Source organism: Falco punctatus (genome assembly GCF_963210335.1).
Source record: "Falco punctatus genome assembly, chromosome: Z".
In the NCBI taxonomy this organism is placed as follows: Eukaryota; Metazoa; Chordata; class Aves; order Falconiformes; family Falconidae; genus Falco; species Falco punctatus.
Window position 1 is genome coordinate 73,334,910 of NC_137586.1, and position 19,304 is coordinate 73,354,213.

At 41.1% G+C, this 19,304-nt stretch overlaps 1 protein-coding gene across 4 annotated transcripts in view; it reads left to right on the top strand.

The window, feature by feature from the left end:
- The window catches only part of LPAR1 (lysophosphatidic acid receptor 1), a 95,755-nt gene that overhangs the window by 45,782 nt on the left and 30,669 nt on the right, over positions 1–19,304 (top strand). For all 4 annotated transcript variants that reach the window (XM_080372708.1, XM_080372707.1, XM_080372706.1 and 1 more), the window contains 2 exons: positions 1,058–1,227; positions 12,738–13,485. In XM_080372708.1, coding sequence (XP_080228834.1) covers positions 1,168–1,227; positions 12,738–13,485 — 808 coding nt within the window. In that variant the 5' untranslated portion in view covers positions 1,058–1,167. The remainder of the gene's footprint in view (positions 1–1,057; positions 1,228–12,737; positions 13,486–19,304) is intronic.

Consider the following 19,304-nt stretch of genomic DNA (forward strand, 5'->3'; position numbering starts at 1 on the left):
ATGACTACACCATGGTCTCAGCTAGAAAGATTAGTTAGGTTTGACACCATTTTTGGTGCATTTGTTGGATGCTGAATACACTTAGCATGTGTGGTTTTCTGCCACGACTTACAGGATAGGAACTGGTAGATACTGAGAGCAATAGATGTCTCTGCAAAATCCCTTCTGTGGTGGCTAATTTGTGGGTGGTGTTTTATATGTCTGACCTGACTGGGGGGAGAAAACTGCAGTAGCCTTAGTCCAGAATTTTTTAATGGGATTAACTTCTTGGCCATTTACCATTTTCTCCCCTTTCGTTTAGTTTTCTTTGCACCAAAGAATAGAAACCTATGGGAAGCTGATCTAACCTTGATAAACGTGGTAGTTACAGAAGTAAAATTGGATGAACTGATCAAACTTTACACACCAATTCAGTATTCACCTACAGCAAATCTGTCAAAAAAAAACAAAAAAAAAAAAACAAAAAAAAAAAAAACCCCAAAAAAACCCACCCAAATATGTATGGTTAAAATAAATCAAGGATAAGGATGTCATAATGTTTAAGTTATTTTTCTTAAGACAGAAGAAAAGTTCATGTGATCACCAAACTGTAAAACAATAGTTGCTGAGGAAATAAATGTATCCTAAATTCCAGCAAGTAATTCCATGAGTACTTTTCTGTGAGGGGTTGGTTTTGTTGTTTTTTTTTTTTTTTTTCTGGTGTGTAGGGAAAACAAAAGAACTACAGAAAAAAAATCCGTTAACACTATTCCAGTGCTCTGTAAGCGACCATCTTTCCCTGCAAATGTGTACAGTCTGTGCATTAGCCTCCTTGCTGTTACTCAGTTTGTGTAAATTCTAATTTGTGTGGTCAAGTGAATTGTTTTGTTCTTCTGGACCAAATTCCAGTGTGCCCTTTGAAATTTCTCTGCAAATCTGTTGTGAATCGTCATGCAAGCAAGTTGGGCTGTGCAAAATCACAGGCTGGTTTTTGCAGCAGCCGAGGGGCTTGGGTGTTGACTGCATGTCCAGTTCTTTTGTTACTCTCAACCCTTTTTTTTTTTTTCCTTCCTACTAGGAGCAAATGCCAGCATGACTAGGGTCTGAGGAAGTGCTTCTGTGTTCCTACCACGGGTTTGCGGGTGCAGAGGAAGGGTGCAAAGGACAGCAGGGATATTTTGAGCTACTATGGATATCCCCACTGATTTGGTGCCGTCCTCCATGATGTCCCAACCTGAGGTAATTGAGGTGAGCAGACCACAATGAAAAGGGCAACTAAACTGACTGAACCTCTTTCCTATTTCCTCATTGAATCCTAGCTTTTTCTCCTGTCTCACTTCTGAGTCACAGAGGGAATTTTAGCTGAAATATTGTATTAGACAGTCTTCACTTGCTAAAAATGTTGTCCTATTTTGACACATGACATTATTTTACTATTTGTTTAAGAAAATATATGGCAAAATACAGTCCTCATTGACTCCATGTAGGTGATCCCTGCACTACGGTTCATTTTTTACTGAATACAAATACTGAATACAAAATGGAAGAAGGTCATACTGTGGTTCAGTTGAAATAATGCCACAGGAAATTTCAGTTTCAGTGTTCTTATCAGGAAAGCTAAAGTTTTAAGCCGAAAGCAGTAATAAAATTAATAATGTATTACAATTACTAACACACTAATCTTGCTATCATGAATCAAAGTGTGCGTTTCAGGCTTGGTATTTATAAATACTAAAGTGATTTCTTCAGCTCCACGTACTGAACACCAAGTACTTGTGTCTTTCTGGTGAAGTAAGTATTACAAACAGAAAGAGCTGTTAATAACAATCAAGATTTAATCTCAGAAAAGCATTTTTCAAAATCCCTTTGACTTCATAGAGATCCAAGTGTCTGTTACATCCTTAACAGTTCTAAGTTCTACATTTTACTGTAGAAGGCACCACAATTGCTTAAGGCAGATGTCAGATAACAGGAGATTTTATGTTTACTTTGCTTTTGTTTGTTGGCTGGAGGTTCTTTGGCTCAGGAGACTATACCTCTTAGCAATCTGCACTAAGAAGTGCAGTAGTTCAGAAATCTCTCGACCCTGTGAATTTACAAAGACCATGTCCACTAGTAGGTGGTGATGTGAAGTGAGCTGAACCCAAAATCCTCTCTGGAGAAACTTCTTTGTCCTCCTCATTCTCCTGTGTTTCATATGGAGAACTAGTATATTTTAGAAGTATGTTTGTTGCTTTCCAAGTCTCTGTCCCTTTTAGGGTCAGGAGAAGGATTTTGGGTCTTTACAGCAGAACAGAATACCTAGTTGGAGGTGGATGCTGTATGCTTGTAGCCCAGGCTGTCTAGCTGCTTTCTCCCTTTCTGGAGAAAGACTCCCCCAGGGGATCTCCTCACATGCCCTGAAAGGCACTTGAACCCCCTGCCTCCATGGGTTGTCTCTTCAGACCCTTCTTTATATATGAGAAATTTGTGTATCTAAGGATTGCTGGTAAGGATAAATGCCTTTTTGAAGAGAAAATAAGTCAACTGTGGTGCAAGAATGAGTGGAAGAAAAGCTATCACTTGTAAAGGACTTGATCAGCACAGTCACCACTCTGTTGTACTTATGGTTCAATAAATACATGTGTCCTGTGACTGCAGGGAGTTTCTGCTGATTAAATCCTGCCATGGACTTGCATCACTAGACCCAAGGTCAGAGATAAATGGATGATTCTGGTCATTGACTTGTAATCTGAACAGCTGCCCTTCCACACATGTGTTTTAGAGACTATGCATCAATAATGTTTGACTTAGGAGCTGAAAAGAAGTAGCAACAGGAAGAAAAGACTTGTATCTCAGTGTGGGAGATTGACATAGAACAATGCCATTCTCTCAAGCTCATGCATAATAATGGACTTTCATCGTTAGATGGAGGTATTGAAGTAAAGCACTTTTCAGACTGGGACTGCATGAGCTTGCCTTTCCCATTTGTGGTAGCATACAAATGAATTTTGGGTATAGTTTATAAAACTGTATTCATTAAAACACCTTTTTTTTTTTTCCTGGGGTGCATTGTTTTGCCTTTTAAAACAGAGTAGATGCTACAGTGTGCTGCAGAAGACATTTAAAGACTAATGTTTCAGGGAAGGATTTTATTTTTTTTAACTTGGAAGTAGCCTTGCATGCCTTTTGCATGAGCTAGATGGCATCTCAGAAGAAGTGTTTTGCTACTTTAAACTTTCTTTATCTTTAATCTTTTTTTTTAGTTTTCTCTTAAAACTTTCTTTTGGCATTGCCAGGATAATTGGTTTCCTTCACATTTGGTCAATTTAATCTTAGAAGTAAATATTATCTATTTTGTATACACATGTACATATATCTACGTGTGTATATGCATATCAGTAATAAATATTCCTCTGCCTACCATAAGTCCTTTAACTGCACAGGTCAAAAAGGAGTAGACTCTTATTGGCCATAAAGGAGAATCCCAGATACCTCAGCAGGCTCTTTTGCAATCTGAAGCCCACCATGACAGGTTTTCACTTGGGCTTCAATCCTACAGATGTATGTGGTGGCACCACAATAAGTTCCTGCTAATTTAATTGCAAATGGTATCTTACTCAAGCTTTGCCTTCTGAGTCAGGTAACAAAAGATTCACATCTTGAGAAAAGTTTTTTTTAAGTCCCTTCTGGATACCAGGTGTGAAATTGTTACTGTTTTAAAATATTCTTATTGCTAGCATGCCACTATAGAAACTGCTTTTGGTGCTTTCTGCAACCCTCTACTGAAGCAACACATTGTCCATAGTCATGTCTCTTTGTACCCTCCCTACATACTGACCTGTCTGAAGCTCTTTGCTCCCATCTTCTTCCCCCCCCTCCCCCAGCATCCTGTTAACAGGCATAAGCTGTGATTAAGAGCACAGAATTAAGGCATCTTGGTCATGTTTAAATGTGAAGGATAAATAAAGTTTCAGGGTAGTTTAGCTATCCATAGCTGAAATCTGGAATAGAAAACCATTCTGGGACACCATCCACAATATGTCAAAGAAGTCAATGAAATGAAAACTTTCGAGAATATGCTTTGAGTTTTTGGCAACAAGCTTTTATTGTAAGGCAGAGTCTAGTGGTTTCAGAACGGATAAGTCATTCTGCTCTTAAAGAGAGAGAAACAAAATGTAACAACTTCTTGACTTTTAAGTTGGGGATATTTTGTGGTACATATGACTTCATACCTCAGCTATGTGTAAGCAAAATTATGTCACTAGAAACCTGATTAGTCTGATAATGCAGTAAGTGGAAAGTTAAATAATTCTGTGAGAAGCATTTAGCATCCCAGAGGGCTTTGCTGTTTGCAAAAAGGAAACATGACAAGTGATGATCTAAACTGATTAATATACTCTGTAAAGTGATTAGTATCTTCTCTCTTTGTGAATGGCATGAGATGAATTCTGCACTAAAACCTTTGAAGAAGAAATTATTTGAGCTCCAGTTGCTTAATGAACCAGGGACTTCCAACAGTGCTTTAGAAATGCTTAAAACAAGAAAACAACAAAAATTCATCATTTTCTCTTTGCTTTTGCCAGCAGTGGATCCTACCAGCCAAATACTAGAAGTAAATGAATACATTGAAATAACTGCTTTGCAGCTGTCTAAGAGAAATCCAGAGCAGTTTCCATTATAGTGGCCTCTCATTGCTATGTGGTTACCAGAGCCAAAAACCACTTCTGCTCTGGGCCACTGAATGCTTACCTATTTTTCCCTTCTTTTTGTTTGAATTGGAGTGGAAGAGATTTAAACTACCCTTACCACAGGATGGTTATACTCAGTAGCTTTTTTTCCCTCTTTGTAATGATGCTTGAGAACAAGTTTTTATGGAGTCACCCCTTTACCCAGCAAAGGCCAACACGATTTGCATTTTGGATTTGGTGCCAAATTCTGCATCAACAAATGGGCGATTTTTTTTTTTCTCCCCTTCTAGGTGAGTAAAAACAAATTAACCTTTCTACCAAAACAAACCTGTGGTGGTGGTGAACAAGGTAAACGAGAACAAAAGGAAATGGTGAGACTGGAAGTAGTCATTTGTGATCAGAGCTATATCCATCCAGTTACAGGTGTCATAGGGAATGGGCTTTTTTAATCTTACACTAGAGGAGATTACCAGGAGTTCAAAAGAGATCTCTGTTTTGTTCGAAGTAGACCAATACTGCCTTATAGGCAGCTGCTCAGTACTGTATGAACAAGTTACTGGTAGAGAACCCATTGCTGCCAGAGCTCTGAGAAATATTTTTCTATATTCTGTTTATATGTTTCACAAAACAGTGCATCAAAGCAAAAGAAACACAAACTGTCTAATGTATATTTCAAGAAAAAATTATTTGCCATGGTAAACACAGAATAGTCATCTTATTTCCATTTGGAAATCTCAGTTTCCAGTCCAAAATGAAATTTACTGTGCTCATTAACATAATTTTGAATAAGCATTTTGTTTGTAGGCTAAGCTCTCCCAAGTGCTCACACTGCTGGTTTGCTTCACAAGGAGTAATGGAAGCTGTGCCCTGGAGGTGCAAGTAGCCCCAGTAACCTACAGCATTTTGTCCGCATAAAAGGCCAGTCTTTCAGCCGCTATAGCCAAGAATTAATTCCCAGCTTGGCTTACTGAGCACCAAACTGGACCCAAAGGATGTATGAAAGTTCACTTCCATGTTAGAGGTGTTAGAGGCGCAGATCTTTTTTCCCCTCCCATTTCTTCCACTCCTGTGGCTTCTAAAGTGACACAGATAGGGGACTGTGTGCTGCACTCCTCTCCAGAAAGCTCCTCCTGAGACTGGGGTCTTTGGGAAAGGTCTGTCCTGTGCTGCACTTGTCCTGCACAGCAGCCTTCAAGGGGTTTGCAGCAGGTCAGATGCCTGGCTGTGAAGTTGAGAGTGAGGCAGGTAGGCATTGGGAGTGTGAGCTGGGCAAGATGGTGGAGAAGCCTAGTCTGCAACATGACACAGACTTCTTTTGAAGATGTAAGAGGTGGAGTATTTCAGTCACTAAATTAAGCGATGGACTATAATTGTCTTCCTCTATCTCCCACAAAGCTGGGAAATGTTGAGTCTACAGCTGTGTTTGGCTACTGCTTGTGAAGCTCAGCCTGTCATGAAAGCTCTCTCAGAAGAAAACAAAGCTTGCAGGGCTTTGTAGAAGCCCTTTCTATACTCTGTATGGGACATTTAGGCTCAACTACCTGATTTGGGTTCAACATGCCCTATCATGTCTCTCCTAGCGGCAAAGCAAATTAGCTATTTTTGCAATACCTCCACGTTGCAGTGGTGGCCTCCCTTCAAGATGAGCTTGAATGGTGGAGATGGGGTGACAGAGAAGTGCTGTTTGGGAATAAAAAAATCTAATATTCAAAGTGTTTAAGCCATGCTAGCAAAGTAAGTGGGATGTGATGATGTAGAACTATGCTCCGATTCAAACATTTGCTCCTCAACTAGAAAATGTTCATTAGAACATGTAGGTAGTGCTGGCGAGCGATGCAGCTCACCTGAAAATGTGGAAAAGGAGGAACAACACAGCAGTGTCTGAATTATTGGGTAGGTTGCTGGAGGGATGAGTTCACTGTCTTTCATTGGGTATTTTTCCCAACTCTTCTAGCTTTCTAATTTCTTGAAACTCCTTTTGCTTGCAGAATTCTGCAGTGAAAGAGACTTCATGTGCATGTGCTTGTGCATGCATGCTTCCTTTCTGTAGCAGTACCAAGTGCTGCCTCTGTGGGTTCAACTTCTTGTAATCTGCAGTGCTGTTGGGCCAGCTCAGTGTTGCTCCTGACCGTCACTACTCTTCAATAATGCTCTTGTGTTTGAATAGCAAATTTCATGGCTCCTGATTTATCTGTCCTGAAAAGCTGTAGGGCTGAGTCGAGGTATTTCAGACTTGATAGTTACCCTGGCATCTTCCAGAAGAAAGGTATTTTTGGAGTTTGCTGGATTTCCTGCTTTCACTCATGCCTTTTTTTTTTTTTTTTTTTTTTAGCCCATGGAAACTATTTTTGAACTTGCTTTTGTAGTAGTCAACAGTGAATAAGCAGTAGAGAAGGTCAACACCCTCCCTGATTTTATAGTCAGTCTGTGGAGGTCTTAATCATAGTTTCCAACAGGATCTGTGTCACTTGTGAATTATACCTTTCAGTAGTAAAATTGCTTCTTTTTCCAGTATTGCTGGTGTCTGGATCCATTTGGTACACTGAGCGGCTAGATAGGTTGAGGTTACTCTTTCCAGGTATAAGACACTGAAATGAGAAGTTCTGTTTCTAGTAGTTGGGACACTTGTCAGATCTGAGACTCCATAGTAATACAGTTTACAACAAAAGCATCCTAAAAATGATTTAATACGGTAGCTATTGCCACACTGTCCCTAAGCTTTATCATGTCACAGCAGAGTTAAAGGGATCCCTTATTGTACAAGTTTTTCGTTAAGTGTTGAACAATTACTTCGGAAGATGCAATTCTGAAAAGAATATGTGAGAAGCTGTTGTGTCTTGGTGGTAGGGTTTCATACTTTCATTGTGCAGAGGAGATTGTATCTGTACATAGGCATAGTAGGCATAAGGCTATAATTAATCAGGACCCTTGCCTTGAGACTTTCTGATTTTTTAATTTTTTTTTATTTTACTTAAACTTTGGGTAAATGCCTCCTCAACTTTTACTTTAAAGTAAACACTGTCTTTTCCCCTTTGTTTTTAAACTTATTCTTTTTCTTTCTGCAGTTTTAACAATAGTTTGTGTTTTTCATTAGATAATGGAGAAATTTTTTGTTGCAACTCGGAATTTTTTTCTCATCTGTTACAACTTTATTTTCATAAAACCCATGGTTTTGCAGCTGTGGGTTAAGAAAGTATTTATGTATTGAGTCAATTATTCCTATACTTACTTGCTTATGCTTATATTAAAATATTCTTAATTGATACTCTTATTTGGGGATTTTGAAGTTGGTGCTTCCCCAGAGTTTTTCAGCTCTAGCCTTCCTGGTATATTGGTAAACTTCAGAGTATTTATGTAAACTGAAGGCAGTGTTACTGCTTTTCCAGTCACTGCAGCGCTAAATGTAAGGGTGTAAGACACCTCTTGCTGTTTTGGAGTCCTAGTCCATCATTCCTAATTTTGCATTTCCCCTGAAATGTTTTCTGGATTTCTGGCAGCACTAAGAATGCTAAATATTATTTTTAGGATCCAATACTAGCTACCTCAGAATTAAAATCTCATCCTGTACAGAATGAGTCTCCTCAGAGTCCTGCAAACTTGAAGGAGACTGCATGCAAGTTGCATGACTTCTCAAAATTGTGGTCGCTGACTTGTACTTGGCATTTCATTGTGTACAAAATTATAATCTCCCTCAGATTTCCTTGCCAAATAAATTGCTTTTCATCTCCTGTTTGCATTCTGGGTAAGAAAACAGCAGCATGTCAAGGTTAGTTCAGTAAAGGGAGGGGGGGGGGGGGGGGGGAAAGAGGAGCAGACTGTGTTCAGAGAGCTTAGGGTCAAAATATTTTTAAGAATTTTCTTGGTTATGGAATAAGTTTTGTGGTTTCCAAGTTTTAAAAGCTCTGTAGAAGTGAGACCTTAGTATTCTAAGAATGTTCAGTTCTGTTTCTCTCGGTAAGAAATAAATACACTTGTGCATGCTGAGGTGGAGGTGGGGTGTGAGTATCCTCTTTTCCTTTTCTGTTTTTTGTTAGGTGGACTGAGGAACTCAGCAAACACTTGGATTGTAGTGGGGTTTGTAAACTGATCATTTGCCCCTCAGGCACCTTGTGCTAACTAAATGCTTCGTTTAGATGTTATCAATCAGCAGTGTTTGAAAACTTGGTGGTGTTTGTTTTCCACCCTAAGCATCTCTCCAGGCACAGACCTCACCAGGTGGGCTGTCACTCACCTCTTAGCTGGCAGGATTCAGAGATCCCCTCTCGCCTTCCCGCTTCAGGCAGCCAGTACCTTCTCCATTCTGATCCTTTCCCAAGAGGGAAGAGGTGGGTAAGGGCCTGCTCACTTAAGAACATCCCACAGGCAAGCTGCTCCTTGTCTTGGATCCAGATCCTCACCCCACTCTTTGAGCTGTGATGGAGAAGTGGGACAGCAGCAAGACAAATCAAACACAAAACACTGTAAAGATGTTTGCATGGGTTTTTCTTCCCAGTCTCCCCACTGCCACCCCAGTGGCTTGGTTCCATACCACCGAAGGAGAGGAACCAAGAGGATGAGTATAGCATGTAGCGGCTGGAAAGGCCAGTGCCAAGGTGATGTCTGGTCACAGGATGACTTGGTTTTGACTATAGAAGCAGAGCAAGGTTTATTTATTAAGTCCTGGTGCCAAATTTCCTGGTCTGTGTGTACTATGTCGTGGTTATAACTACGTCATACAAATATTAAGAGATTTAACTCCATGTGCTTAGGACTTTCTTGTTCTTTTGTTTGGGACAACTGTGTCTTGAGTATTAAATCAACCTCACATGGTTAGAGGAGGCCTTGTGTTTAGCCTGCTATTACTCCATTTTGCTTTATCTGTCTTGTTGCTTTATAATCCAGACCTTTCTTTTCTCTACAGGGATGTGTCCTAGAGGTTCAGTTAACATGGGCAATTTGCAGCTCAGTTTGTTTTAAACTTCTGTTGAGATATTCTAAATGGATGAGGTAAATCTCAGGGCATTGCACATCTGGCTTACCCAGGCAATGAAACACACTGAGTGAAACTTCAGGAAATTAAAATATAAACTTCCCTGCCCCTTTTCCTGCAGGGGCAGGAGAGGGGATGAGTCTGCCTGCTTGGATTGCTGTTATGGTATGTTAACACTTTCGGTACCCGGAGATATGTTGTGTTTCTCTCCCGCTTGAGCCTTTCCAGTCAGATAGCAGCATCATAGGTAAATGCAATACCTTGGGATTTGTACATTCGTGACCTGGGAGATCAAAACCTTCCTGTAAGATATATGCTGGCATCTGAGAAAGCTAGTCATCTGAAATTCCCCTGTTAGAACTTTTGTCAGCAAACTATCTCTTCTGCTCTTCTTTCCCTTGGGACTGAAAAGATTGTTTTTAAAAGAGTTCCCAGGTTTTAAATTGGCACACCCTAAAACCAAAATTTCTCCAAGATCCCTTATGCAAACAGAGCATTTTGTTCCTGTGTCTTCAAAATGAGAAGAGAAGCAGTGACCCTCATGCTATTCCTCCAAGATTGCTCCAGTGCTGTCGTGCTTTTAAATAGAACAAGTCTAACTGTAGTGTTTTACATATTCATGTGTGTTGCATACGTTCAGCCCTGGCTTGGCATTTTGTGAGGAAGACAAGGTATTTTTTATCATATCTTATTTCATATTTCATGTGAAAAGGCTGGGGAGATTATTACAAAATAAGGGAATAATTCACATTCTAAACCCACTTGCAAAACAAAGCCACACAATCACCTTTTTTTTTTTATGTGTATCTTACCACAATTAAAGTTTCTGAATTAAAAATATGTTGTCAGGTGTAGCTGGCCTCTGCCTACCGGAGCAACTGTGGAGCAGGAATAGTTACATATGGGCAGCAGCCATCTGAAAGGAATTTAGATGGACAAATATAGAGACAAAGAGAGAATTTAGTCAGGAATGCAAAAGTCCCCACTAGATCCTGGAGTCCTGACCTCCTCCATAATTCAGACTGCAAGACTGCATCCAGGTATTCCTACAGAGAGCAAAGAAACCAGGGCATTCACATAATTAATGCAGATGTTGGCAAGCTTTTATAAGGGCCACTAATTCATTCCTATGACTTCCTCTCTCCCTCAAGGGTTCCTATACTTGACCTGTTATTACCACGTGGTCTTTAAACAAAGAATTAAAGCCAGATGTCTTGTAGCTAGGTTCCCCTTTAAGTATCCTTTATAAATTGTTTTTTCTGTACAACAGAAAGATCTTACATGAGAACTTTTTAAAATTCTTAAATAATTAAGGCCGAAAGGTTTCTAACCTGAGAGTTGATGTATCCTAGAGGAACAATAAAAGTTTTATAGTCACTGTGCTGAGAAATACTGTTTACTCTAGCTTTTTATTATCCTGGGTCTGCAAATGTTTCTGATCAGTGTTTGTGTTGGAGGTAAAATCATTCTAAAAAAGACCTTTTTCTCTAACATAAGTCTAAATGTCATGTAATGCACTTCGGATATAGATGGAAAGTTTTGTATATTGCTTTATTGAAATTAGCTTAATTGTGTTGACAAACAGATGGAAATAAAATGAAACAGAAACATCTCTGGGTAATTCTAAGGAAATCTTTATCAGATACTATTTTCACTCAAGTCCAGTTACTAATTCTGTTTCCCAGTTCGGTACATCTTGGTTTCAACATGAAGGTCAGGTTAGTTGTAGCATTTCCTGCGGAACGGCTGGAGCTGTCCAAAACATAGGTTTTTGTTCTCATGCTTTAATGGGAAGAAATTCTCATCCTTTCTTCTTGTTGTTCTGTTCTTTGATTGGTCTTATTACCTGGTTTCTTGCTAAAATTGGTTGCCGCCTTGTAAAAATTCAAATTTAGTAGAGTTTCACAGCCATAAAAGTAGGGTGTCAGATCCAAGTCTCCTGGGTCTCTTTAGAAAGAGACTTTTTTGACATTATTTTCTTGGTTTGGGGCTTTTTTAATTATTATTATTACAACTTTGTTGTTAAGCTGTGCCAAACAGGGAACCAGGATGTCATTCAGAGGGTTTCTTTTTCTAAGTTTTGCCTTTTGGGAATTGCACCTTGAGTAACTGATTATAAGTGAGGAAGGAAGCTCGTTAAGCATTTTCTTGTTAGCTAACAGCTTTATGCAAAACTTCCACATTGTGGTGGAGTGTAAGGCTTGTATTTGCACCTGTAGCTGTGCTCAGCTGAGTACTCTGCGAGGAAAATAAATTGTGTATTCCCTAACATAGCCGTAACAATACTTAATGCAAGAAATAAGGCTTGATGCTTTTAACACTGGTTAAGTTGAATACTGTTTTTCTGATTTCTTGCTTTGCTCCTATTTCAAATTGGTGTAAGCCAGTTTAGATGAGTTATATTTCTAACCCTGATTTTAAATTTGGCTGATGAAAAAAGAAGAATGCTTGCAGAAATACACTGATATGCTTCTGTTGCTTGTAAATGCACTGCATGTTTTATGGACATGGCTCCCAGCCCTGGCAATTCTGTCTTAGAGCATATTGATGATCTTAGTCGAGGGTATTCTTCCCAGTTTTTAAGACAGAACAACAAGGAATGCCCCTGATGGAGATGTCAATGAATCAAAACCTCCTAGGATATGTAATCCACTACTTCTCCTCTTTGAGAAGCACTTATTTTAACACCACTCCAGCCAAACAACAGTTTTATGCACTGATAATGTAAATAAGGTGCCCTGTAACAACGTTAACTTTTCCTACAAATTGCATGCCCTTCTTTTTAAGCGAATTTTCAGCAGGTCTGCTTAGCCAGAAGCTCATTTGCAATGCAATTTACAACTACGTCAGAAATCATGCTAGCTCCCAGAGCAGATGGAACCATTTCTGGATGTTTCTAATCTGGTTGCTGTTACTGGACTCCTCAGAGCAATTGTTTGCGAGTTGTGGAATGTCATTTGGTCTGAACAAATGAATTTGTTCTGAAGTGTGTTCCCTTTCTGTCCCCCTCCCTGCTCTCTGCGCGTGTCTTGTCCATGGAAGCAATCATATGTTTTCAGTTCTGATGTCATTCTTTTTTTTTCTCTCTGTTGGTTTTTTCCTCCCCTCTCTTCTTTCAGTCCACAGCCATGAGCGAACCACAGTGTTACTACAATGAAACCATTGCCTTCTTTTATAACCGAAGTGGAAAATATCTAGCCACGGAATGGAACACTGTCAGCAAACTTGTAATGGGACTGGGGATTACCGTCTGCATCTTCATAATGCTGGCCAATCTCTTGGTTATGGTGGCTATTTACGTCAACCGCCGATTCCACTTTCCTATTTATTACTTAATGGCCAACTTAGCTGCTGCGGACTTCTTTGCAGGGCTGGCCTACTTTTACTTAATGTTCAACACAGGACCCAACACTAGAAGACTGACTGTAAGCACCTGGCTTCTCCGTCAGGGTCTCATTGACACTAGCCTGACAGCTTCTGTAGCCAATTTGTTGGCCATCGCTATTGAGCGGCACATAACGGTTTTCCGAATGCAGCTACATACTCGGATGAGCAACCGGCGAGTCGTGGTCGTAATTGTTGTAATCTGGACTATGGCCATCGTCATGGGCGCCATACCAAGTGTTGGATGGAACTGCATTTGTGACATCACTCACTGCTCCAACATGGCACCACTCTATAGTGACTCCTACCTGGTCTTCTGGGCTATTTTCAACCTGGTCACTTTTGTGGTCATGGTAGTCCTATATGCTCATATCTTTGGGTATGTCCGCCAAAGGACTATGAGAATGTCCAGGCACAGTTCTGGACCCCGCAGGAATCGGGACACCATGATGAGCCTCCTGAAGACTGTGGTCATTGTGCTTGGTAAGTGCTTTATTTGCCTCCCCTGTTCTTCCCCCTCTGTTTCTTATCAGGAGATTTCAGTAATGCATGTCCAGCTTCTGGGAGTCCAGCAGCATTTGGAAGACACTACGAGAGGTGGTGGTAAATAGAACTCCCAGCATTCATTACTGTGTTTGGACTAGCAATTTTATTTATGGAAGTGGGCATAAGAGACTTGGTCACTCAGCTCTGTGACATGAAACTGATGAAAATCCCGAGCCTTGAGACGTAAGCAGCAATGCAGTTTTAAAACCTGTTGTAGCAGCCTGTACTGTGCAGTGTTGGCTCTTTTGTCTTTGAAGATGCCAAATGACTGCAACCCTAAAATAGTACAGGGAAGGCTCAGTCTTCCACTGAAGTACCTCTCACTTCCTTTTTTGCCAGCCAAAAGCTGTCGTGTGAATTCAGGCAGTGCACTTGCATTTCAAGAACAGTGAGGGGCTACAGGCTACTGAAGAAAAAGGTTTTGCGTTTTAAGCAGGGCTGCGTGTACAGTTTGCTGAGGTCATTAATATTTGGCACATCTGAGCACTTGACAACTTTCTAATGCAGAAAAGTAGCATATGAGGCACTGGTGTGCTTCAGCACACTGCTCAGGAGGTGCCTGAACTTCAGGGCCTGGAAAACAAGGAAACGTGAGGCAAATGTCGTGACACACTTTGGAGTCAGAAGGTTCCTGTCTTTCTGTGAATTGCTGTATTTGTTTTTTGTCTGGGACTCCCAATTTTCTTATGCAAAAGCATGGCTTGGATACTGGGTACCATTCCCTGGTGATGTTCTTTGCAGTTTATCCTGCTCGTTGTTGCCACACATAATAGCGAGCTGCAGGCAGGCAGGGATGGTGCTAGTTTTCTCTTTGTCCCAACCTGTGTTCCCACCCATGAGGTCCTCCAGCACTGTACACAGGTCTCTTGGGATCCTAGTACCCTGTTGTATGGTGAAGTTGCCCTAGTAGTCCATAAATAGCCCCAGTCCTTGCTTTGACATCCTGATTTCTATGGCTTTACACTGTGACTTGTGGTTTTTTTAGCAGTTTCTGTCTACACAAACACAGCAGAACAGTTGCAGAGATTTGATGTGAGTCACTGTGTCAACTCATATGTTAGTTTAAGAGTGTACATGTTACTCTTGGACCTAGTGATTAGTTTTGTAACCAGAACATGAACTGTGTAGTTGACTAACCTGTTCAGCCATTGGTAAGATGTATTCCTACATGCCTGCTCTTCTCTTTAGGGAAAGAATCTTTGTGAGTTTTGCAAGGGAGGCTGTAGTGGTGGGTAAAACCTCTCCTGACTGCCTGGTGTTTTGGAAATCTGTCCTGTCCCACCTCCATGATCCTCCTTGCAGAAGGCAAGAGGAGGTTAAGAACACAAAGAAAACTCATGTTTTGCAGCCTGCTTTCTAGGAAGTAGATCCTTGTTTTCCCTCCTGAAGGAACTGCTGTTCATACAGCAGTGGAGTATTTCCTGTGAGGTGAAAGACTAGCTCAGATGTTAAAAAAAAAAAAAAAAAGTTGGGAAATAGTAAGCACTCATACCAGTGCAATGCAGAGTTATAGGAATAAAAAAGTAGTCACTGAATAAACAGTACATGGCAGCTAATCGCAGGCATTCCCAGTATGGGACTAGAGATATGTATGCAGCAGGAAAGTGAGGTAGTGACTGCACCCTTCTCTGTTCTCCTATGAGCAGAGGTCACAGGGAAGATCACCCAGTGTGGCCACAGCAGTAGATGTGTACAAACAACATCAAGTAGTCCTTTTTTTCCCCTAATAAGTACCTTATTTTTCCCAGGTATTATTCTGGAAACAGTGGAACAATTCCAGAGGTTAAGTAGCTTTAGCCAAACTGAAGGTGACTCAAGTTTGGGTGCTGATGTAGTTCATTAATAACTTGATTCCTCATTGGGGCTATCTGGAGTAAGATTTTTTTTCAGGACTGCAGGTAGCTTCAAAAGTCAAACAGGACCTTGCTTCTGGTGCAGTTAAGTTCATTCAGTATTGTGCACATGCTATGCTTTAGCACCTCTGCTAATCTGCACAAAACTCCATTTACAAAGAGAGGTAACTTACTACTTTATTAAATTGGTTTGAGGAAAATAAAGGCGTTCCCAGGCTGTGACATGTGTCATCCTGTATTCGAACCTCCCACTTTGGTATTATTTTGAAAATTGACTTTTTTGTTTGGGTTTTGGTTTGGTGTTCAGTATTTTTCCTTCCCAGAGTAGTATGGTTTCTTTGGTTAGAGAAGGTCAGTCATAGGGCTATATGTAAAGAAGCAGCAATGCTTTCACTGCCTTACTACCTGTGAGTCATGGTTGTAAGATAAAGGTAGCTGCAAGCACCTGTGGGTTTGTTGTGGGTTAGTTTTTTTGGCTTTTTTAATAAATAAAAGAAAAAAAAGAAAGAAAGAAAAAGCCTGAACTCAAGAAGCAAGCCTGGGGGCAACCACAGGGACTTTTGTGAGGTTAAATGTTTGTGCATCAGGTAGTTAAGCAGACTGCTAAATAAACAATGAGAAATGTTTGTCAGTTGCCATCAGCTGATGAGTGCTGTCCCATATTACTGGATTTGCACTTCCAGTGAAGGATTGTTTTATGGTTCTAAAGAAAAAAAAAAAAAGTTAAGCATCCCTTCAAAGCACTGGTTAGGCAGTAGCTCAGCTTGGAGTAGACAGTGCTGTCAGCCTGTTGATCAGGCCAGTGTCCTGGTATTCTGGTGCCGCTTGCAGTATGCTTGTAAGTGTGGCTTGCAGTTTTCACAAACAGAAAATGTAATTTCAAGTGCCGTATTTGAGTGCCCTCTTGCAAAGGTAGTCAATACATACCACTGCAAGTTTATCTGCTTCAGCTTTGGGAAAGGCAGAAATGGTGAGTGTCTTAGGCTGCTGGGAGCAACTTGCTGAATGTTTATGTCCTGCAATCTCTCTCTTTTTCTGCATCAGTGAACCTCGATAACACAGAGGAAAAGACACCCTGCCTTTCTTAATGGTGCAGATCAGGGTAATATGTTGCTGTTTGAGGCAGAAACCACCATTTTGCTGGAGGTGGAGATGGGGAAAGGAAGTGTTTCAGTTTATTCTTAAGAACCCTCTCCCGTCTCTCCTGCCCCGCAGCTGAGTGGGGAAGGGAGCTTATGTGTGTCAGCTCACTTAGCCAGGAGGAGGCAGTTCATTTTGGAGGAGAGGGAGGGTGGCTTGGGAACCAAGGAAAAACAGAGCTAGGAGTCTGGAGTAAACCTATGAGCATTGGCAGAGGCAGGCAAACTGGTCCTCATCTTAGGATCTTTGTTAAAATGCTGCTTAGCCATAAGTAACCCCCTTGTGACTTGGGCAGCAATGAACTGTTGGTTTGACTTTTAAACTTCCATAAACGGCCATCCTGAAGTTCTCCTGCTGGCTGTACTCCCGGGCAAAGCCTCACTGCTGCAAGCGGAAGAACATCTTTTCCCCTGTCCCCATCCACTCTGTGTTTCAGGGGGCAGGAGGGGGAGGGAAGTAACACAAGAGCTTCTTGTTCGTTAGCTGCCCAGCACTGCCCGCCCTCCTCACGCCTTGCTCCACGAGGAGAAGAGCCGCCCCGAAGGGGGTGCAGTCCTCTGGACGCGATGCTGTCAGCGTGTGCGGGGTGGACGCCAGCCGCCGCTGACAAGAGGGTGATTGTGTGGGAGGACTACGGGCGCTTGATGCCCTGGCTGGAACGGTCGGGATCTGGCACACTGCGTCATCCCGCAGAGCGGGTGGGATGCTGAATCCTAGGAACAAGTCATAAGCAGAGAGCAGATTTTTCTTTTTTTTTCTTTTCATGCCCTTTTGGGTTTTTTTCTTGAATAAAATATTTTAAACAGAAGGAAGTGACTTCATAGTTTAGCCCTTTTTTTTTCTTTTAACAAGGCTGCTTTTGAAATCTTTCGAAAGTAACAAGGAACATAAAGCTCCTTCTCTGGAGCACGCCTTCCCTTTGCACTGGGGCTAAGGCAGGACTGAACTGTGTTAACACACATAGCCATAAAATCTGGTTGGGTTTGGCTTGCAGCTCAATGACACTTTGCCTTTCACCACTACCATGTGTTATGTTTAAATGAGCAATCAAGGGAACAGGCAGAAAGTTCGGTGACAGCTGAAAGTTGGCATCCTCTCTTCCATCCCCCACATTTTCTCATCTTATATTTAAAGGCAAAGCTAAACAGTTTTTCTGGTAGAGGTCATAGTTAAGAGTCTGAATGCATTTGACTTGGCCCAGTGCAGGTTTGGCCCCAAAATGGATGAGAGTAGCTAACTATGGTTTTATAATACTATGGCAAAAGCACTGAGAAAGGATTTCAGGGCTGGAAAAACTAGCTCTGCTCTGGATTTCCATCGCCTGGAATAAGTCATGAAAGGCTAGTCTTTTGTGGGTTCTTATATACCCACATTTGTAGATAACTACCAGCTTAGATTGTTACTGTTGGAAAGTTACCCTATATATTTTCTTCCTAAATGCTGGTTAAGCAGCCATCCTTAATTCGTCAGCTCTTGCTTTTGCAATGTGGATAACTGTTCCCCATACCTCCACACGTGTCTTGGGGCATTATTCTCTATTTAGAAGTTAGACTGTGAGATTACGACACTGAGGTTTTATCACTTAATTTTAAATAAGAAGGGTTGTTGCTATTATTGTTACATGTATTTTACCAGTCCTGCCAATTAGCTTTCTGTTGGGTGAGTTCCCAATAGTATTTGGCCAAAATCAGGCATGCCTGTTGAGCTGAGCACCACAGCTAGCTGCCAGGATGTAGGGAGAGTAAACAAGGAATTCACAATTGCTTACCCTTTATGTTCCTGGGAACTAAAAAGACACTTGGGCCTTTCCCTCCTGTAAGACCATCCACTTTGTTTGGAGGAATGCGGTTTACTCTTGTAAGATTTAGAAATTAATGTGGGCACGGATAAACAAGTGAAGGCTCTTTTTTTTTATGAACTGTTTTGATTTAAAGGAGTCTCACTGTGTTTGAAGACAGTCCCTTACTTATTATAACCAAGCAATAAATGCAAGGAAAACATCTGGAAGTTCAGTATAAACATCTGGGAGGGTGGAACTGCTCAGCAACAGCTTTTTTCCTGCCCTCTCTGCCGCAGTTATGAATTGCATGAGAGACTTATTTTTATACTTTTGTAGGTTTTCTTTCACATCTAGCTACCAAATGGAAACAGAAAGCAGCAAGTAACTATGGTAATGCACGTGAATGTCAACATGTGCTGTAGCCAGACAGTTAAAGCAAATGAAGTGCATTATTGATAACTTTAACCTTTCTGGGTGATTGCCTGATATGCAGCATTTCATGCCAAGATCAAAATCATGAAGTTCTGAGGAGGCACATTTTTTTAAAACGATGTTTTCAATATCTACGCTGTTTCTTCTGGCACGCAGCTTGCACCTTTTCCTGCTTCCTCTCCTCAAGCAGTAAGAGCGCTTGATTTTCAGTAGAAAATAAAGACGCTCTGAAATAGCGCTACAACCTGAGCGGCAGTACCCTGTGTTTTGCCCCAGGTATATCTTTATGTCCATACCCCTCATGCGGTGTCAGGTGGTTAACTGGGATGGCCTGTCTTTTTCAGCCCCTGAATCGTAAGGCTTTGACCTACCTAAGCCTTATTAACTATATTTCACCGGTTACCAGGTTAAGTGATACTGGACCGAGATGAAGATGGTCTTGTCTAGACAGAGCTTAGTCATGTCATCGCTTGAACTTCAGCAGACCTTCCCAGCCCATGTAAAGTTATTCTGGTGGGCCAAAGAAAACATCATCCTTGGTAGCCAAATGC